Source organism: Salvelinus alpinus, chromosome 14, assembly GCF_045679555.1.
Source record: "Salvelinus alpinus chromosome 14, SLU_Salpinus.1, whole genome shotgun sequence".
In the NCBI taxonomy this organism is placed as follows: domain Eukaryota; kingdom Metazoa; phylum Chordata; class Actinopteri; order Salmoniformes; family Salmonidae; genus Salvelinus; species Salvelinus alpinus.
The window spans coordinates 52,630,536-52,653,579 of NC_092099.1; the positions used below are offsets into that span (position 1 = coordinate 52,630,536).

Sequence of the window (23,044 nt, forward strand, 5' to 3'; positions counted from 1 at the left end):
AATATATTTAAAAAGTGTACACCGGCTTTTATTGCTGTCGCTTTAAGAGCTATATATATAATTGGCAGTATATTTTCTAGTGGATGAATGTAGGATGTGCCTCTGATATATACGGTGGGCGGGCGTTAGCACGAGAGGCGGGACTTCCAGGCAGCATGTGGGCGGTTCTGATTTGACAGAAGGAAGAGGATCAGTGACAGAAAGGAACCATACCTCAAAAGCCGGGTTGTTCTGTTGGTTTCTTGAAGAAACTGGTATCTATGGCCGTTAAAGGGATGAATCTATGCAGTGTTTGCTGTCTTGTCCTTTATTTCGTTACAGCAGTGCTTGCAGGGTAAGTACGTGTTTCTATATAACCCGAACACACCGTCTCTGCAATGGTCAAACCGGTTCAAACGCGGTATCGCTAGTTGGTACACATGTTTCATTGTGATTGGTCTACGCTTCTGAAGCCCGTTCTCCATGTGTAAAATAGCTAACGTTAGCTAGCTACTATTTGGAGGGGTAAAGAAGCAATCTCAGCAATGTGAACAACACTTTAAATAAAGTCCTTGTTCATAGGGTAGTCAACATCACCCTGCCTGATCCTTTGTTTCCAGCATCGTGAATCGTGTGTATCTACTCGAGGGAATGACATGGAAGAGTGGGCTAACTTGCTCAACTGGCTTTGTACTCCAAAAATGAGAGCCGTTGATATCAAACTGAATTACTCTGGACTGGGTGATGCCCATTTAGAATGATTTACTTCACAAAGATTCTTAGTCTGATAAACCACACGTTTGTGAACCCTACTCCACTTGTCACTATCATGAAGGGGAACTATCTAAGATCCGGTAGGTAGCTAGACACCCCCTCTTATTTTCACCTCTATCTACAGGCGAGATTTCTACAAGATCTTGGGGGTGAGCAAGTCTGCATCTGTGAGGGACATCAAGAAGGCTTACAGAAAGCTGGCTCTCCAGCTGCACCCTGACAGAAACCCAGATGACCCAACTGCTGCTGACAAATTCGCAGACCTGGGGTCAGCCTATGAGGTAGGAAGTAAACCCCGGTATCACTTATCTCTCTGGTAATTGTTATTTGCCTGGCACTTTTGTTTTACAATATGTGCTATCAATATCATGCCATGATGATCTTGTCTTGTGTAGCTAGTCTCAGAAACAATACCCATCAACATCATTGTCAGTCTCATGAAGAGATGTAAAAGATATGAATGGCAAATGAGTGTTGAGATGATAGTACTCTATTGTTATGTATAATTTATTAACCTTTTATAATAGTCATTTGATCTGGGTGTGTAATAATATTTGGCTTCAGCATGCTATCTCATTTTCGTTACGATCGAGGCACCGAAACGAAAGTATTTTGTAAGAAACTGAAGCGACCTATTTGGTTGTTGTTGGAAACGACATAGTGATTTTGATTGGCCAAGAAGACCGTGTGGCTGCCTCTGATTGGCTCATACTGTGGTCAGTGTTCTCTCATGAAAGCACGACGTGGAGCACTCGGAGCGGCTCAGTGAAACATCCCATGATGCGCACCTCACCAGTGTCATCATGATCACTGATAACGTGTAGATTTGAAACATCATCCAATTTCATGATTGATACATTTTGCATGGTTAAGCTATTTAAGTGGGTGAAATGTGATGTTAAGAATTTGTAATTAAAGTTAATTTCATGTTGCTAATGTAAAGAAACCATGTACTCTACAGTATTTTGTGGCTTAAAAAGAGTCAATCCCTGATGTTGTGCTGTTTGTAGGTGCTCTCTGATGAAGAGAAGAGGAAGCAGTATGATGCATATGGAGAGGATGGTCTGAAAGAGGGCCACCATGGTTCTCACAATGATATCTTCTCCAGGTACAGGAGGTTTACCTAATAGATTGCTATACTGTACATGATGGTTTCAGAATATAGGATCTCGGTGTTTAACAATGATATCCTCATCATCCTTGTGGGTATATGTCTATGTGGTCGCTCCGAGACCAGGCTTACCAGGGCTTTACTTTGTAATAAATGCTTAATACCGGGCTGAAGTGCGTTAAATTACAAGCTCCCGCTACAAGCAGTGCTTGATTTGGACTGAAATAGGTGCTGGTACTCATTTTGGGTGCCGGTACTGTTTATTTTTAGGTGCAGGATCTACACAATACTTTTGAGATAATGTTCTATAAGAGGAACAGGAGCTCAAGCAGTAGAACATTTGAGGTGCCGGTACTGAGCTCCTGTCTATGTCAAGCACTGGCTACATTCCAAATAATGTCTCTTACGCCACTGTTACCTCACACTCTGTTGCCTCTTCCAGTTTCTTTGGTGACTTTGGCTTCATGTTTGGAGGAAACCGGCAAGGACAACAGGACAGGAACATCCCCAGAGGAAATGACATTGTGCTGGACCTGGAGGTCACACTCGAAGAGGTGTACTCTGGGAACTTTGTAGAGGTACACTTCAACCCTTATGGTGGTCTGTATATACTGTCCATATCCAAAATCTGTCTTGCCTACTACTTACTTAAACTACATACTGTGCACTGTTTAGTAAAAATGTATGTAGTAAGCATAAAATAACATACTAGGCTCCTCCATACTGAGAATGCATCATCTAAATTGCATACATTCCCGCCATTCGTTAATTTTGGTACGCTGCGTAACCTTGTGATTTATCAGCGACTCTCTTCCTCAATGGTGTGCAGTGAATTCTACTAGATATCAAGCTGAATGGAGTATGACATCCTGGCATTGAAAGCATACTGAATTAAAAAAATGTCACCTACTATATAACTTTCTATTTTCGCATACCCAAAATGCTACTATTTAGAACGCAAGTACGGGTATTCGGACATGGCCACTGTATACGATTTGTATGCTCCACCAGGCCTACCCTATTCCAACACATACATCCTAATCTCATCACGTCACCTATATGTTCATCTCAGGTTGTTCGTAACAAGCCTGTAGCCAAAGAGGCCCCTGGGAAACGGAAATGCAACTGCAGACAGGAAATGAGGACGACGCAACTCGGACCTGGACGCTTCCAGATGAGCCAGGAAGTAGTGTGTGATGAGTGCCCCAATATAAAGTGAGTCACTGCTTCAGGGGTGCTGCTTTGTGGTTGACTCTGTCCTGCACCCTGTTGTGTGCATGTTGGGTTGGGTGCTGTCAGCAAAAAAACAAAAAGAATGTGCAAATTTATACATTTTAAAGATGTGATTTATACCAGTGGTTCCCAACCAGGGGTACTAGGACCCTGGGGGTACTTGGCAAATCCACAGGGGTGACTTGCGAAGACTCATGAGACCATAGGCCTACTGGTAAAAATGCACATGAGGGGATACTTCAGGGGTACTCCAGGCAGAACAACATGTAGTTGGTGGTACAGTAACTGATAAAGGTTGGGAACCTCTGTTCTATACTGTCATATTGACTGTGCATCTGGTTAAGACTGTTAACACAGGAGTCAATGGGTTCTTTCTTTATGTGATGAGGATGATAATGTGACTGTCTTATGATCCCAGGCTGGTGAATGAGGAGAGAACTCTGGAGGTAGAGATTGAACAGGGAGTGAGAGATGAGATGGAGTACCCTTTCATTGGGGAAGGTAAGCTACTTACTCAACCATCAGGATAATGGGTGTAAAAAAAAAAGTTTTTACAAGTGGTATCAGTGTCTAACTCATAACTACGTCTCTCAAGGCGAACCTCACATCGATGGAGAGCCAGGGGACCTACGCTTCCGCATCAAAGTTATGAAGTAAGAGCAGCATTTCCTTATTTCACAAATAATATAGTGGCTCTAATCAGGGTACTATTAACTTCTATAACTTCTCTAGGAGCCATGCTTTGTTGGTATAGGACATTATGTCAACACTAATACATTAGTGTTATGTAAAGATCAGTGGAGGCTGCTGAGGGGAGGACGGCTCATAATAATGTCTGGAATGGAGTGAATAGAATGGTATCAAACACATGAAAAACATGTTTGATACCCTTTACTCCACTCCGGCCATTATTATGAGCCGTCCTCCCCTCAGCAGCCTCCACTGGTAAAGATTTTTGGAATGTTCGCTACTTGCATTCACCGTTGTCTATGCGACTCAAACCTTGTATCTAAACAAGAGAATAGAAACGTCCTCTCACTGTCAACTGCATTTAGTTTCAGCAAACTTAACATGTGTAAATATTTGTATGAACATAAGATTAAACAACTGAGACATAAACTGAACAAGTTCCACAGACATATGACTAACAGAAATGGAATACTGTATCCCCGAACAAAGGTGGGGTCAAAATCAAACGTAACAGTCAGTAGCTGGTGTGGCCACCAGCTGTATTAAGTACTACAGTGCATCTCCTCCTCATGGACTGCATCAGATTTGCCAGTTCTTGCGGTGAGATGTTACCCCACTCTTCCACCAAGGCACCTGCAAGTTCCTGGACATTTCTGGGGGGAATGGCCCTAGCCCTCACCCTCCGATCCAACCGGTCCCAGACGTGCTCAATGGGATTGAGATCTGGGCTCTTCGCTGGCCATGGCAGAACATTGACATTCCTGTCTGGCAGGAAATCACGCACAGAACGAGCAGTATGGCTGGTGGCATTGTCATGCTGGAGGGTCATGTCAGGATGAGCCTGCAGGAAGGGTACCACATGAGTGAGGAGGATGTCTTCCAGCGTTGAGATTGCTTGCAATGACAACAAGCTCAGTCCGATGATGCTGTGACACACCGCCCCAGATCATGACGGACCCTCCACCTCCAAATCGATCCCGCTCCAGAGTACAGGCCTCGGTGTAACGCTCATTCCTTCTACGATAAACGCGAATCCGACCATCACCCCTGGTGAGACAAAACCGCGACTCGTTAGTGAAGAGCACTTTTTGCCAATCCTGTCTGGTCCAGCGACGGTGGATTTGTGCCCATAGGCGACGGTGTTACCTGTGATGTCTGGTGAGGACCTGCCTTACAACAGGCCTACAAGCCCTCAGTCCAGCCTCACTCAGCCTATTGCGTACAGTCTGAGCACTGATGGAGGGATTGTGCGTTCCTGGTGTAACTCGGGCAGTTGTTGCCATCCTGTACCTGTCCTGCAGGTGTGATGTTCGGATGTACCGATCCTGTGCAGGTGTTGTTACACGTGGTCTGTCACTGAGAGGACGATCAGCTGTCCGTCCTGTCTCCCTGTAGCGCTGTCTTAGGCGTCTCACAGTACGGACATTGCAATTTATTGCCCTGGCCACATCTGCAGTCCTCATGCCTCCTTGCAGCATGCCGAAGGCACGTTCACGCAGATGAGTAGAAACCCTGGGCATCTTTCTTTTGGTGGTTTTCAGAGTCAGTAGAAAGGCCTCTTTAGTGTCCCAAGTTTTCATAACTGTGACCTTAATTGCCTACCGTCTGTAAGTTGTTAGTGTCTTAACGAACGTTCCACAGGTGCATGTTCATTAATTGTTTATCGTTCATTGAACAAGCATTGTTATGGCTAGGCGCGCCTCAAGCGACCCACCTCGACAACATCTGTTGAAATTGCAGAGCGCCTAATTCAAATGACAGAAATCGTAATATTAAACTTTCATGAAAATACAAGTGTCATACATCATTTAAAAGATCAACTAATTGTTAATCCAGCCGCTTTGTCAGATTTCAAAAAGGCTTTATGGCGAAAGCACACCATGCGATTATCTGAGGACAGCGCCCCGCATACAAAAGCATGAAAAACATTATCCAGCCAAGCAGATGCACCAGAAATAGCAATAATATAAATCCCTTACCTTTGAAGATCTTCATCTGGTTTCAATCACAGGGGTCCCTGTTACATAATAAATGGTCCTTTTGTTCGATAAAGTCCAAATTTATATCCCCAAAAAGTTTATTTGGCACGCTTCATTCAATAATCCACCGGTTTCCCCTCGTTCAAAATGAATCCCAAATGTTACCAATAAACTTGGTCCAAACATGTCAAACAACGTTCCTAATCAATTCTCAGGTACCCTAATATGTAAATAAACAATACAATTTAAGATCGAAAATAGTATATTCAATACCGGAGATAAATAACCCAGTGTGTGCCCTCACCGGTGCACGTCACAATCATTTTCTAACCAAGCAGAGTCATCACGAAAGTCAGAAATGGCTATAAAATAAATCGCTTATCTTTGAAGATCTTCATCTTTTTGCAAACCCAAATGTCCCAGTTACAAAATGAATGGTCATTTTGTTCGATAAAGTCCTTCTTTATATCCCAAAAATGTCAGTTTATTTGGCGTGTTTGATTCAGAAATACACCTGTTCCAACATGCCTACAAAGGAATGTAAAAAGTAACTTGTAAACTTGGTCCAAACATTTCAAACAACATTTGTAATCCAACCTTAGGTATCCTAATATGTAAATAATCGATAAAATTTAAGACGGAATAAACTGTTTCCAATACCGGAGAAAAACGAGGAGCGCGTAGTCATTCACGCGCACCAAAATACTAGAGTTCTTCTGAGTGACACTTAGAAAGAATACGACTACTTCTTCATTTAAAAAAAAAAAAAACATCGAACAATTTCTAAAGACTGTTGACATCTAGTGGAAGCCATAGGAACTGCAATCTGTGTCCTAAAAATGTGGGTTTCCCATAGAAAAGCATTGGAATATCCAATGACCTCAATTTTTCCCTGGATGGATTGTTCTCTGGGTTTCGCCTGCCAAATCAGTTTTGTTATACTCAGACATTATTTTAACAGTTTTACTTTAGAGTGTTTTCTATCCAATATTACCATGCATATCCTAGCTTCTGGGCCTGAGTAACAGGCAGTTTAATTTGGGCACCTCAGTCATCCAAACTTCAGAATACTGCCCCCTATCTCTAAAAAGTTAAACCCTTTACAATGAAGATCTGTGACGTTATTTGGATTTTTACAAATTATCTTTGAAAGACGGGGTCTTTGAAAAGGGATGTTTCTTTTTTTGCTGAGTTTATATGCTTGCTGTATGCAAATGCTTTCTCACTCAGTGTTAGGTAGCCTGTCTCTCTCTATTATATAAGATGTAGGTTGTCAGTTGTGGAAGCTGTTTTGTGTTGTTTATGTGACTCAACTCTTCTATGTCTATGGCCACTACAGGATTTATTCTTTCCCTCTCCCTGTTAGCTAACTTGATACACCAGTGTCTATTGAAGTGATAATGCCAGAGAAGCCGGTGTTTGGAGGATACAGTTGAAGTCGGAAGTTTCATACACCTTAGCCAAATACATTTCAACTCTGTTTTTCACAATTCCTGACATTTAATCCTAGTAAAAATTACCTGTCTTAGGTCAGTTAGGATCACCACTTTATTTTAAGAATGTGAAATGTCGGAATAATAGTAGAGAAAATGATATTTCAGCTTTTATTTCTTTCATCACATTCCCAGTGGGTCAGAAGTTTACATACTCAATTAGTATTTGGTAGCATTGCCTTTAAATTGTTTAACTTGGGTCAAATGTTTCTGGTGACCTTCCACAAGCTTTTCACAATAAGTTGGGTGAATTTTGGCCCATTCCTCCTGACAGAGCTGGTGTAACTGAGTCAGGTTTGTAGGCCTCCTTGCTCGCACATGCTTTTTCAGTTCTGCCCACAAATTGTCTTTAGGATTGAGGTCAGGGCTTTGTGAAGACCACTCCAATACCTTGACTTTGTTGTTCTTAAGCCATTTTGCCACATCTTTGGAAGTATGCTTGGGGTCATTGTCCATTTGGAAGACCCATTTGCGACCAAGCTTTAACTTCCTGACTGATGTTCTGAGATGTTGCTTCAATATATCCACATCATTTTCCTACCTCATGATGCCATCTATTTTGTGAAGTGCACCAGTCCCTCCTGCAGCAAAGCACCCCCACAACATGATGCTGCCACCAACATGCTTCACGGTTGGGATGGAGTTCTTCGGCTTGCGAGGCTCCCCCTTTTTCCTCCAAATATAACGATGGTCATTATGGCCAAACAGTTCTATTTTTGTTTCATCAGACCAGAGGAATTTCTCCAAAAAGTACGATCTTTGTCCCCATGTGCAGTTGCAAACCGTAGTCTGGCTTTTTTTATGGCGGTTTTGGAGAAATGGCTTCTTCCTTGCTGAGCGGCCTTTCAGGTTATGTCAATATAGGACTTGTTTTACTGTGGATATAGATACTTTGTACCTGTTTCCTCCAGCATCTTCACAAGGTCCTTTGCTGTTCTTCTGGGATTGATTTGCACTTTTCGCACCAAAGTACGTTCATCTCTAGGAGACAGAACGCGTCTCCTTCCTGAGTGGTATGACGGCTGCGTGGTCCCATGGTGTTTATACTTGCGTACTATTGTTTGTACAGATGAACGTGGTACCTTCAGGCGTTTGGAAATTGCTCCCAAGGTTGAACCAGACTTGTGGAGGTCTACAATTTTTTTTCTGAGGTCTTGGCTGATTTCTGTTGATTTATTTCCCATGAGGTCAAGCAAAGAGGCACTGAGTTTGAAGGTAGGCCTTGAAATACATCCACAGGTACACCTCCAATTGACTCAAATTATGTCAATTAGCCTGTTAGAAGCTTCTAAAGCCATGACATTTTCTTGAGTTTTGTAAGCTGTTTAAAGGCAGTCAATTTAGCTTATGTAAACTTCTGACCCACTGGAATTGTGATACAGTGAAATAATCTGTCTGTAAACAATTGTTGGAAAAATTACTTTGCATGCACAAAGTAGATGTCTTAACCAACTTGCCAAAACTATAGTTTGTTAACAAGAAATTGCGGAGTGGTTGACAAACGAGTTTTAATGACTCCAGCCTAAACTTCCGACTTCAACTGTATATTTAGCATGGGTGTTGTTTGTCGAGGGCCAGAAAACCGTGCCAATATATCCTCAACACCGGCTTCGAGGGCATTATCACTTTTATACAACAGGTTACCAACATATTCAAATATTGATTGACATATTTTACTTGAAAGCATTATTTAGATGATTTTTTTTCATACTATTTAATCCTTCCACAAGATATAGTCCCGAAACAAATCTAGGGTTGCTACCCAAGCCGGCTGGTCATTCGTTCTATTGGTTCGGTTGCCAGAGACACGACCCAGTCGTTAAGTCTTTTTGCTCTGTATCTATGGATGCGACAGTCGTTTGTTCTAAATGTTCCATTGCCATACTGGCTGGCAACATTCCTATCCCTTGCTTGCTAGCTAGCCAACTACGTCTAGCTTAGTCACATCAAACAGTGCAGCCAGAATAACAAAAGGAGCTGCACTTGTTTAAGCTGTTTTCCCGTGATATTTATTTGGATACATCCATAACAATGAGCTAATGAGGCACGAATTCACCTGGCATACAAAATGTGTCTCTCGTCTGTTGTTCAGAGGAGCTAGCCAACAACACAGCTAACACAATCACTTCAAACTGAAGCTGGAAAGACTGCAAACTAGCTGCATTTAATTTCATTCATTCATTTCAACTTTTTTCAATTGACCTTTCTTTGTATATCCATAAAAAATTATGCCAGCTGATTCATCATTTTGACTGGCTGCGAAACGCTGCCTGCCTCCCCCTCTCGTCCCGACTGCCGACCCCTACACGTTCATTACTATGGGACAGTTGGAGATCTGAATATTGAAACAATGTTGCAAATGTCGGAGGGACAGACAGTAACACGGAACCCAAACCGGCTGCATGCGTGCGCCATCGTGCGTAAATGTATTTTGTCCCCCTACACCAAACGCGATTACGACACGCAGGTTAAAATATCAAAACAAACTGAACCAATGACATTAATTTGGGGACTGGTTGAATAGCATTAAACATTTATGTAAATTTAGCTAGCTAGCTTGCACTTGCTAGCTAATTTGTCCTACTTAGCTAGCTTGCTGTTGCTAGCTAATTTGTCCTAGGATATAAACATTGAGTTATTTTCCCTGAAATGCACAAGGTCCTCTACTCCAACAATTAATCCACACATAAAACGGTCAACTGAATCGTTTCTAGTCATCTATCCTCCTTCCAGACCTTTTCTTCTCTTGACTTTATATTGCGATTGGCAACTTTCATAAATTACGTGCATTACCGCCACCGGTATTTCTTTCTGCTCTAATTATGTTGGTAATGTTGATAAAACGTTTACTGGAGACAGGAGATCAAGTTGAGACATAGGACGAGGTGGATAATTGTATAATAAGGCAGTTTATTCACAAGTAAAAATATCTTTGAAATCGTGCAGCACGGCCCCTTCTGTCTGACTCGTATGGAATCGTCGGAAAAGAGAGCTCTAAGCAGTTTGTGCTGGTTATATATGCAACAAGTAAGGTAGGTTGATCTTGTAGTCTGGCCTTCCGATTGGTCGATCTGGGTCGTGGGTAGTCCTGTCCGGGCCTGATGTCGACGTTCCATTGGCTCTTCACACAGTTCTTTGTCTTACATTCTGCTCGAGGATGAGATTCTATGTGCGCTTGTTTTAACAGGGGCCTGTTCATGGGGGAGGGGAGTGTGTGTGGGTCTGTGGTTATTATAAGGGTACGAAGAGTGGGGGTATAGTGGGGGATGGGTGCATGTTGTGTCAAGTATAGCTAGTGTTGAGAAGTTGTTAAAACAAGTTACCAGTATCTATTACAATTTCTTACAAATCCCCCTCTTCACGTCTTATAGACGTGAATAAACTAGTTAAAATTTGTCAGAAGACAAATTTTTGATTCCCCCTCTTCACGTCTCACAAGAGACGTGACATAAAAGTAAAAAAGACAAAGCTATGGGATAAAATTTGTCAGAAGACAAATTTTTTAATTCCCCCTCTTCACGTCTCACAAGAGACGTGACATAAAAGTTTCTTAGTCCTCAAATAGATAGACAGGTCCAGCTTCCCCATCATCAAGCAATGGGAACATTTGGGCCCTTTCCTGATTAGGGTCTATGGCGGCAGTGATAACACGGCTAGCAAGCGTGCGCGCACATGGAATGCAACAGCATCCACAAAGTACAAGAATGCCCGCAAAAACGGAAATAGATACTAGGATAGAGGAAACCAGCGTCTTATATTTACCAAAAGCATCCATCCATGAGTCCCACATAGAAGTGTCCACTCCAGAATGCTGTTTCATCTTATCATTAAGGGTACGAAGTCCCTCCAATGCTACAGTCAGACTCCCATCCGTAGCTGTGTTGTTGGGAATGAAAGTACAACACTGCTCACCAAACATGGCACAGACCCCCCCCCCCCCGTTCTGCCAATAACATATCAACCGCGATTCTATTTTGAAATGCCATCAGGGATGTAGCTGCCAATTGTCCATGGACCGCCTCAAAGCCTTGTTGAGTCCAAAATCACACATTATTAACCAAAAAACGAGAAAATGTTAAACCCTCAGGTCCATCCCTCTATACAACCTGTACCAGGTGGGCTCGTCGCCACCCGGGAACTTCAAACCTTCACAACAGGGAGGACAAACATCACTTTTTATTCATTCGACAACCTCTACTACAGCAAACCAAGGGTCCTCCTCTGTCAGGCCCACTCTCCTGCGAAAGCTTGATTCCGTATCAGCCTCCTTGCCACATCTGTAACAGACTTCTTCAAACAAAGTATGATACAGGCAGCACAGCACATGAGCATAAGAAAAACAACAACTAGAGTCAGAAATCCAGTAACCATCATTGTAGTGTACTTACCAAACCAACCACCCAGCCAGGGAACAGTCCACTCTCCTCCACACCTGCAAGACCCTTCATCTCCACTGATAACCTTGCCAACCCACTCAGAGCTTTTGAAATGCTCCCATCCGGACTAGTATTGTTAGGAACAAACGTGCAACACTGTTCCCCAATCATTTTACATACACCTCCCTGGTTGGCCAGAATCATGTCCAGTTCTAGTCTATTTTGTCTACTGGTTTGAGAGGTAGCATCCAATCGTTCAGCCATCCCCGTAAGTACTGTGTGGGTGTAATTAACAAATCATTGTTGATTATAGTAGATATAATTGATCCAGGCATTCTGCTTAGCATCAACAATAGCTGGGCCAAAAATGGGCAATAAATGCCACAGGCCATCATTCCTGTTTGATGTCTGGTATTCGTGGGGGACCCCTATTGGGACCCCAACAGGTTGGTGTGCATGTTATCTGTACCCTCGGACCAAGGAGCGTCACGGTTCTGCCGTCTCCTGGGTTGGTACCGAGTCTCTGTGTCATGGGCAGCTCCCAGAAGTTGTTAGCTATAACCTCAATAATAGGCAATGGTGGTATCAGACTGGCCAAAGCACATGTGCAACGACAATTTCCTTTCAAAATGGGGTCAACCGCCTGGCAGGTCCACACATCCACCATACATCAGCAACACCTCTAGTTAATAGTGGCATTAGTGATGCAGGTAGTAGTAGGGAGCCTCCCATAGTCTATACCCCTACCTGTACTAGTGATACAGCTGTAATATCCCCCATATGCCTTAACTCCCCACGGTACCTTCTGGGGAGGGACTTCTGGGAACACAAGACTCAGAGTTTTACACAGGGTTGAATTTGGCTTAAACTTTCCAATATACACATCCAACCTTCCCCATTACTTAGTGCAAATGGGTGAGCAGCCAGAATAGGTCTGGCATGTCCACATACGACACAGTCCTCTCTATTAAGTGTTTTGTAGGCCAACCACATATTCTCCCTTTCCTCATAACCAGTTTCAGTCCCCAATTGGTCACTATCTGAGATGTCTTTTACATTTATTACCTGTCCCAGATTGGAGAGCTTAGGTGGTGGTGTGGGACTTGGTCTTGAAGTGGTGGAGGAGGCCGGCTGAACCCTGGTCCGTTGGAACTGGCAGTACTGTGATGGTAACATCCCCATCGTATCCTAATCAGACAGCTCAGGACTACAAGCAGTCCTGTAAAAACCCCACCCTCTCTCAGAGAACACATCATCAGCCAGAGATCAAGCAACACTTTCACTTCTATGAACGTACACAGTGTTGAGAGGTCGGGGTCAGGGATTCTTCATTAAGGAGTTGATCCCCGAGCTCTATTAGCAACGGTTCTTCTCCTTAACTCTGTGATCATTCGTCAGTGTGTCTCACCCTCCAAGTGCGATATGCCCCCAGGTCGAGTGAATCACCTTCTCCTTTAATTCACCTGTAACGCATAAAATCCTGGACATACAAGTTTGGCTAACAAACAGTTTCTCATTTGTTCTATCTGATTATATATTTAACTTCTATACCCATTTGTTAGCTAGTAATTTTTAATTAGTTTATTATCCAATAGGCCCCAATCCTATCCTAGACCACAATGTACCCCTCTCCCGTTTGATACCTGGCCCTGGCCAGGTATCAACCTTACCTACTCTTAATATTGACTTAGGTAAGATTAGTAAAATATTCTTATATTTAAATGCTTATGTATTTTCCTGCCCTATAGGCTTAAAATATCTCCTGTTCACACCTCAATGTATCATATCTTCCCCCATTTATTATCGATGACAAATGGGATTTTTTCTGTTGTATTACCAAATCAATAACAGCCCATTCAAAACCGTCATAGCCAATGTTTAAAAACAGAAACCTGACTCCTCTTTGGTTAAAACTACAATTATGGTCAAGAGTTATAAACTCTATTATAATCAATTTACCTCAAAATTAGTATTCCAAATGACCACAATTTCATTATCCTCACTACATTCCCCCGTGGGTGATCAAACCACATGAAAATGCAATGAAGACAGGTCAAGAGGTTACATCATCTCCTTACATTCGTGTTCCATACTATATCTAGACATACTAAAAGAACCCTTTATCTTAAAAAATCCCTTGTCTAAATAAAACTCAGAAAATAATCCTCCTAATATATATATATAAGTGTACTCCTTTAAGATATCTTATCTCTGGGAACACGGAAACCCTTAACCTAAATGTTTACTACAAAAACAAAATTATGTCACCAGCACTCAACCAGGCTCCCCGTCGGCTGGGAGACCGTTGAGTGCTGCAATACTGCCATCTTCTGTCCATTCTCTGCACAGCTCTCCACCCGCTCTATTTAACCTTCTCAATTTGAGCCATATTAGTTTCTTATTTTAACTGTTGTTTTATAATTTTTGATTTGATTTTTAGATTTTTTTATCTGTTATTACCTAGTTAGACTAGAGTGTCCGTGACATACATCCATGGGGATCCGGTTATAGTTATTCTATTAACCATGTGAAAGTGCCCAGGGACACCCCAAATATCAGTAGGAATATCACAAATAAGGGGCCAGATATCCCTAGCCTTGCCCAGGGAGGGAGAAATGTCCCTCTAACTGGGCGAGGTTCCTTTTTCAGGGGAGGCGGAGTTTGATGCCGCATCCCCTGAGTCAGGAATGTCTTCATTTGGAATCGAATTTAAGCTGTATAAATCAGCTCTGACTTCTGTCAGTGTTCTAGAAGGGATTGGGGCTGGAGTGCAATGTGTGAGGTGGTGCCAAGGTGCGCCTGATTTACCTTTGACCTGGACTGAGTGTGAAGTAATCTCCTTCACTTCGTACTGTCCAGTCCACCTGGGTTCCAGCCACTTTCTCTTGTGGACTTTAACCCCACCCAGTCACCAATTTTTTACCTTCAGTGGTGGCGGATCTCCCGTCAGCTCCCCCTCTTGGACCTTGTGAATCTGTGTGGAGAGAGCTGCAGAAAGTTCCGTAAATTTTCTCACATAATCAGACATTACAATTTGTTGTACATCAAGGGCGGGCATATTACCTCCATCCCTTGGTGGACCAGGCATGACTCTTCCAGCCATTATCTCATGAGGAGAGAGATGGGTGCCTACACCTGGAGAGGCTCTCATGGCCATCAACGCCAGGGGCAGGGCTTCAACCCAAATCAACTTCAAACCTGCACATACATTTGATTGGCGCGTTTCACGAGGCTTTTGAGATTGTGGCCTGTACACTAACCCAAACTTGTGCACAATACCCAATCTTTCCTCCACCTGTCTCAGGTGTTGGTTACTGAAATGGGACCCGTTTGTCGGATCGGATTTGCCTTGGAACTCCATACCTTGGTATGAGTTCAGTCTGCAGCCACTTAATGACTGATCTGGCATCCTCACGTGCTGTTGGTATTGCCTCGACCCATTTGGAAAACCTGTCTACCATTACCAAAAGGTTATTTTTGATTTTTTGATTATTATTATTATTATTATTTAAAAAAAATCCAGCGCTGAACGTGAATTCTTTGCACATCAGATATGCTGCAACTCCATGGTGGGTGTGGATTTCCAATGGATGGCACATTACCAGATGAGCTGTTTTTCCAATAGCTTTTTCCACTGCAGCCACATACCTGGAGCATGTGGTTTGTCCTACTTCAATGTGGTCCAGTTTGGAGGAGTGATACATCAACACTCTTCTCTCCCCCTCTTGTTTCTGGAAAAGGATGGATGATGTAAATCCTTCTTTTTCAGAAACATCCAGATGGAACTTGTTTTTTTTTAGTCAGGTGCTGTTAAGGCTGCTGCCACTGAGAGATCTGTTTTCAAGAGTGCAAAAGCCTTTGATGCTTCAGTAGTCCAGGTCAATGATGAGTGTAGGTTAGTGGTGGGCAGCTTCAGGGCCATGGGGCATATTCGTCAGACATGCCCTGGAAAGGAGGAGGAGGTTGCTGATTTGGGTCTGGGTTTGGGTGATTGTATGCAGGTTGCTGGGCTGCCCGTGGTTGGTACATCATTGGTCGGACTCCTCCCCTCGATCTCGGGGCGTATCCTCGTCCCCTATTCGCCATCCACTGGTTTTGGGCCGCTGTCACTGGGTATGGACACTGACGAGCCATATGTCCTGTCTGCTTACAATTGTAACAGCTCCCCCAGGGTCCAATGTTCCTTGGTTGTTGTCCCCATGTAGACGGATAGCCTGGTTGTGGTGTGTAATCTCGCTCCACCTCCTCTTCATCTTGTCCTAATCTGTTCTCACCTTCATCGTCCTTGCTGTGGTTTCCTCTTAATGAGGCCCCAGAGGAGCATTGTCCTGGTGGCGACCATGACCCTTCAGTGACTATTTGACTACCCCCCCGTGTTCTGCTTCTAAACCAGTCTGGGTTTGGAGTGGAAGAAAACTGAATCAGCTCTCTGTCTTCTCTCTTCAAAGGGCCTGGTTGAGACCCACCACCCCGTCCTTGTGGGTAGGTTGGTAGAGACCCACCATGTCCCTGTAGTGAGGCGGGGTTCGAACCCCCCCCACGTCCCTGTGTGTACGCTCTATCCCTTTCCTCCCTTTCTCGATGATCAGGCCTCTCTTCACACACGAGTTGCCCTTCTTGGATCCCCAAAGTCATGCTACCTTTTAGGTGTCTTTCATGCACCACAAACACCGGTGCCTGTACCACAGCAGGGGTCAGAAAAGGGTTTTGAGGGAGGTGGGTAAATGGATTTTGAAAATAGGGAGGTGGGTTATTTTCTCTCCCTGCTCTGTCTTTTATTCTCTGATCTAAGTATTCATTGAATTTGTGTTTGGGGACGGTGGTCGTGGCCATTTTGTCGTTAAACTATGTCTGGGTCTATATTATTTTTGGTGCTCTTAGCCCGTCACTGATCGCCCAGCGATGTATTCTTGGTGCCTACACAGACTTATCTTTGGTGTCCCACTCTCTTTACACAAATAATTTTATTGCCGTATATTAAGCGAATTATTTTTTCCGTTTTCCAACAATATTTCAGCTATATCCTTTTGGAACAATATGTTAGTAAATTCAAGCGTTTCTAGAATAATTATTTAATTAATTCTAGGACTCATTTTTCTCAAAAAATATTATTATCACATATTCAACTAATTAATTAAATACTTTCCCAAAGTATTTCAAACGTGTCCTTTTGGGACAATATATTAGTATATCCTAGCGCTTCTAGAATAATTATCAAATGATTTCTAGTCCTTAAGGCAAAACCAACAGCACAAGAGGGAAGAATCAAGTCAACTTTCAGCGCAATAGAGGGAAAAATCAAGTCAACTTTCAGCGCAATAGCTTCACAACGACCTAAACTTTTTGACTCAGCGGTCACTTTTATCAGTAATTAGCAACAATCAGCCTCGTGGAACGTTCAATCACTCACATTAATTTGGAGAGTTCAGGTTTAATTCCTATACTCTTAGTTCAAGCTTAGATTTCTCTCCGATGCTCCCAGTGGGGTGCCTTTTCCACTAGCCCCAGATTACTAATGCGACTTGAATCCCGAAATGTCAAGCTTAGTTTTCTCACCGATGCGCCTAGTGGGGTGCCATTTCCACCAGTCCCAGATTACTAATACGACTTGAACAGATTACATTACATTTCAACACTACATCAAGCTTAGATTTCTCTCCGATACTCCTAATTGAAACACAATTCAACTAGTTCCAGATTACTAATACGACTTGATCAGACTACATCAAGCTTAGATTTCTCTCCGATACTCCTAATTGAAGCACCATTCAACTAGTTCCAGATTACTAATACGACTTGATCTTATACTTCGCAGATATCTTTACACAATGCCTTCGGTTACGGACAGTTTTCACATAAAATTTAACAGTAATCCATACTCAGCCTCAGAAACACTGATCTTAATTTGGGTATTTGACTATAATATAATATGCAGATTTCGATTTAACAGGTTCTGCTTACCTTATATTTGTTGAGCTCTTTGATCAGTATTCTTGAGGCGAGTTGAATCACCGAATTGCTCCTGCGTACAGGTCACCCCTCCTTCTGGAATCTTTCTCCACTCGTCTCCTGTCTCATCAACTTTCTATGGACCGAATTCAAAGGTTTTAACTTCTACCGAGTCAGAAACCCGGATCGGGGAGCACCCCCCACCCCCCACCAGTAAAAAAGCTGAATAGCATAGCTAGCATAGCGTCACAAGTAAATAGTAGCATCTAAATATCATTCAATCACAAGTCCAAGATACCAGATGAAAGATCCACTTCTTGTGAATCCAGCAATCATTTCTGATTTTTAAAATGTTTTACAGGGAAGACACAATATGTAAATCTATTAGCTAACCACGTTAGCAAAAGACACCATTTTTCTTTGTCCACCATTTTTTCTCTCCACCAGTAGCTATCACCAATTCGGCCAAATAAAGATATTGATAGCCACTAACCAAGAAAAAACCTCATCAGATGACAGTCTGATAACATATTTATTGTATAGGATAGTTTTTGTTAGAAAAATGTGCATATTTCAGGTAGAAATCATAGTTTACAATTGCACCCACCATCACAACTCGACTAGAACAAATACAGAGAGCAACGTGTATTACCAATTTACTCATCATAAAACATTTCATAAAAATAGACAAAGCATAGCAATGGAAAGACACAGATGTTGTGAATTCAGACAATATTTCAGATTTTCTAAGCGTTTTACAGCGAAAACACAATAAATCGTTATATTAGCATACCACATGTGCAAACGTTACCCCAGCATGAATTCATGGCAACGGGAGCGATAACGTTATGATCACCAAAATATATTAATTTTTTCACTAACCTTCTCAGAATTCTTCCGATGACAGTCCTGTAACATCATATTACAACATACATATAGAGTTTGTTCGAAAATGTGCATATTTAGCCACAAAAAAACGTGGTTATACAATGAGAATAGTAGCAAAACTGGCCTGAAAATGTCGGGCGCTATATTTGAGAGTGATCTAGTCTAATCGATAGCTAATCATAAACTTGACTAAAAAATACAGGGTTGACAGGAATCGAAAGACAAATTAGTTCTTAATGCAATCGCTGACTTACATTTCTAAAATTATCCTTACTGTGCAATACCGGGTCCGCCAAGCGAAGCTACACATAACAAAATGGCGATATATGCGTTTAAAATTTTTCAACAGAACAGCGATTTATCATCATAAATAGTTCTTACTGTGAGCTGTTCTTCCATCAGTATCTTGGGCAATGTATCCTTTCTTGGGTCTAATCTTCTTTTGGTCGAAAGATGTCCTCTTGTCCTTCGAAATGCCCACTAACGTTCGACCGGGACCCCGAAACGTGCCCGGCGCTTCAAAGTGCATCACAAAGCAATGCCTCAAAATCGCACTAAACGGATATAAATTGCTATAAAACGGTTTAAATTAACTACCTTATGATGTCTTTAACACCTATAACGAGTAAAAACATGACCGGCGATATATAAGTGGCTAAACCAACGCTTGGAAAGAGAGCCAGTGCGACGTCCATCTCGCGTCAGGCGCAGCAGGAAAAGAACGGTACATCCGGTCTTTCGCGTTTTATACGGGCCCTGATTGCGCAATCGACTCCATTCAAATTGTCACCTCTTACTGACATCTAGAGGAAGGCATGGGCAGTGTTTGTATCCTCATAGGATTTACAGGGACTTTAACACTGACCTGGGACCAGAGGCCAAAATTTCTGAAATCTCACTCCATATCAGGAAAAGTGCTGTAGAATGAGTTCTGTTTCACTCAGAGACATAATTCAAACGGCTATAGAAACTAGAGAGTGTTTTCTATCCAATAATAACAATAATATGCATATTGTACGAGCAAGAATTGACAACTAGGCAGTTTAATTTGGCAATGTCAAAAAAAAATAAGTGCTAACAGCACCCCCTATTGACAAAAGGTTAACAAACCATCCTCTGCTACCAAGTTTTGTTGATAAAACGTTTACTGGAGACAGGAGATCAAGTTGAGACATAGGACGAGGTGGATAATTGTATAATAAGGCAGTTTATTCACAAGTAAAAATATCTTTGAAATCGTGCAGCACGGCCCCTTCTGTCTGACTCGTATGGAATCGTCGGAAAAGAGAGCTCTAAGCAGTTTGTGCTGGTTATATATGCAACAAGTAAGGTAGGTTGATCTTGTAGTCTGGCCTTCCGATTGGTCGATCTGGGTCGTGGGTAGTCCTGTCCGGGCCTGATGTCGACGTTCCATTGGCTCTTCACACAGTTCTTTGTCTTACATTCTGCTCGAGGATGAGATTCTATGTGCGCTTGTTTTAACAGGGGCCTGTTCATGGGGGAGGGGAGTGTGTGTGGGTCTGTGGTTATTATAAGGGTACGAAGAGTGGGGGTATAGTGGGGGATGGGTGCATGTTGTGTCAAGTATAGCTAGTGTTGAGAAGTTGTTAAAACAAGTTACCAGTATCTATTACAATTTCTTACAGTAAGCAGTTTATAATAGCAGTAAGGTACTTCGGGGGGTTTGTGATATATGGCCAATATACCACGGCTAAGGGCTGTATCCAGGCACTCCGCGTTGCATCGTGCGTAAGAATAGCCCTTAGCGTGCTATATTGGCCATATACCACACCCCCTCGGGCCTTTATTGGTTAAGTAACATCTTGTCAATTGTGGAAGCTGTTTTGTTGAAGAGTGATTTAGTAATGTATATGTGTACTGACAGACATCCAGTGTTTGAGCGGCGAGGAGATGACCTGTACACTAACGTCACCATCTCCCTGGTGGAGGCTCTGGTTGGCTTTGAGATGGACATCATACACCTGGACGGACATAAGGTAACTATGGACGAGTGAAGCTAAGAAATACATGCATACACTTTTACTGCCATGTACTGAAATGTTTTGGGGAGGGGAGCTTGTCTTGAGCCATCATTGCCCCATTCTCAAAAAGCACACAAAAAGACTGGTTGAAAAACAAAAAATATGCATTTTTGTTTTGTCTAGAAAATAAAGTATTTATTCATTATAAAGTATATTCTAAAAGGTATTCTAAGGAATCAGTGACACACTTTGACTGCTCCTCTGACTACAGGTCCACATTGTGAGGGACAAGATCACTAAGCCTGGTGCTCGGGTGTGGAAGAAAGGAGAAGGCCTGCCCAACTTCGACAACAACAACATCCGTGGCTCTCTCATTGTCTCCTTCGACGTAGAGTTCCCAGAGACACAGCTGAATGACAATCAGAAAGAGGGTAAGGAGGAGGCCGAAAAAGATGGGTGGGGGGGGGTGTGACTTGTAATGTATTTATTTCTGAGTTTGAGTTAATGATGCCAGGAGAAGGTAGGCTGCATGTTAGATATCAGAGCTGTTCCATACGAGGTATGGGTATTGTTGATGCATATTAAGACTCAGAGGCAAAGGACATGCCCGTAGAACACGCAAACACCCCCCCCCCTCAAACTGTAAGCGACACATATACATCACAATAAATCGTCTTCGAATTGCCGACTTTACACCACTGACCGGAAGACAATAAAGGTACACATTAACTTCTCAGATATGAAAGATGATGAAAAATGTAATTATGATCATTATGTATAGTCATTTACAATTGGGGCTTGCTTTTGTTGTTCCAGGAGTGAGGGGGATTCTGAAGCAGGCATCGGTACAGAAGGTTTACAACGGACTACAGGGATACTGACACACCAACAGACAGAATCTGGACTGAGTTCTGTGCTACAAAACACGCAATGGAACAAGCACAGGGGTGTATTTATTTTCAGATTGTTCTCAGGATGGGTTGACTTGATTTGTTTTATTTTTTAATATTCTACATTCTGAAGGTGACTTGACGTTGTCTATTTTCTTTTAAAGAAGTCCTTGTTATATATCACATTGACGGGTTGAAACTACACCGTATTTATACTTTTAATTTTCTTGCCCTCGTCCCAATTTTTTACTACCACCATTTCTTTGTCACTCATTTTCCTTTTGTCTTTTTTAATTCACCTTCAATTTCAACTACTGTCATCCAATGTGAACCACTATCACAGACATGTTTGACCATCAAATCCACTATCTGATGTTAAACCTTTATCACACCTGACTGGGCACTAAAAGAGGAGCTGGATTAAGGCAAAGGACTCTAACTCTGAAATCAAAGGACTATCTCATGGACATCAGCAAGACTGGAATACTATTCCCCTCTCTGTTGTTTTGATCAGTTTTACAGATGTAATACTGTACTAGGGTATTTCATCTTGAGTGATTTTGACTCCTCTGACACCTTCAACAATTCTGTCATTTATGGGTTTTCGGTCGTATAGGTTTTCAGTAATATCTCAAAACGCTGTGTAAATAGGAAAGAAACTACATATTGTTATTTTTGTTGTTGCTTTTGTTGAGTTGGATTGCATCTTTAGATGTCTTCTTTGGGGCAATGTGTTGAGTGTTCTGTCTGCTGAACGAGAGGCCACAGAGAATGGACCTGTTGAGCTGCCTCGCATAACCTCGTCATCAGGGTATGATTTTACCATGGAGAGCCCCTCTTTGGCTCCACCCACCACCATCCACACCTCTTGCTCCTCCTTTCAGCCTGTTCTGCGTCCCAAATGACACCCTATTACCTGTATATTACACTACTTCTGACCGGGCCCCATGGGGCTCTGAACGGGCCCCATGGGGCTTTGTTCAAAAGTAGGACACTAGATGGGGAATAAGGTTCCATGTCAGACACAGACCTAGGTTCTCTGGACTACTCTTCCTGGCGGAATGGGGCTACTGTTTTCCAGAGTGCTACAGTACAGGAGGGAGAAGTGTACTTTCAGCTGAGAGTTCAATTAAAAGTTTATATAAATAATGACTCAAGGATTATTTTAGTGTGTCAATTTAAGGATGCGAGCTATGTCTCTAGCATGTCTATCAGTCACTACAGTGGGGAGAACAAGTATTTGATACACTGCCAATTTTGCAGGTTTTCCTACTTACAAAACATGTAGAGGTCTGTAATTTTTTATCATAGGTACACTTCAACTGTGAGAGACGGAATCTAAAACAAAAATCCAGAAAATCACATTGTATGATTTTTAAGTAATTAATTTGCATTTTATTGCATGACATAAGTATTTGATCACCTACCAACCAGTAAGAATTCCGGCTCTCACAGACCTGTTAGTTTTTCTTTAAGAAGCCCTCCTGTTCTCCACTCATTACCTGTATTAACTGCACCTGTTTGAACTCGTTACCTGTATAAAAGACACCTGTCCACACACTCAATCAAACAGACTCCAACCTCTCCACAATGGCCAAGACCAGAGAGCTGTGTAAGGACATCAGGGATAAAATTGTAGACCTGCACAAGGCTGGGATGGGCTACAGGACAATAGGCAAGCAGCTTGGTGAGAAGGCAAC

At 42.4% G+C, this 23,044-nt stretch overlaps 1 protein-coding gene across 1 annotated transcript; it reads left to right on the forward strand.

The window, feature by feature from the left end:
• The first annotated feature begins 151 nt into the window (after positions 1-151).
• LOC139539059 (dnaJ homolog subfamily B member 11-like) lies at positions 152-22,496 on the forward strand. The gene is made up of 10 exons (XM_071341760.1): positions 152-334; positions 878-1,034; positions 1,764-1,861; positions 2,307-2,442; positions 2,937-3,079; positions 3,516-3,598; positions 3,693-3,750; positions 20,358-20,469; positions 20,726-20,885; positions 21,271-22,496. Exons 1-10 carry the CDS (start codon positions 261-263, stop codon positions 21,333-21,335), a joined length of 1,086 nt encoding a protein of 361 aa, XP_071197861.1. The 5' UTR covers positions 152-260; the 3' UTR covers positions 21,336-22,496.
• Positions 22,497-23,044: the final 548 nt, after the last annotated feature.

Coding starts and splice junctions, on each gene's coding strand:
- LOC139539059 (XM_071341760.1), top strand. CDS start 261: ATGGCCGTTAAAGGGATGAATCTATGCAGTGTTTGCTGTCTTGTCCTT. Junction 3,751..20,357: donor TTCCGCATCAAAGTTATGAA/GTAAGAGCAGCA, acceptor GTGTACTGACAG/ACATCCAGTGTTTGAGCGGC. Junction 20,886..21,270: donor GAATGACAATCAGAAAGAGG/GTAAGGAGGAGG, acceptor TTGTTGTTCCAG/GAGTGAGGGGGATTCTGAAG.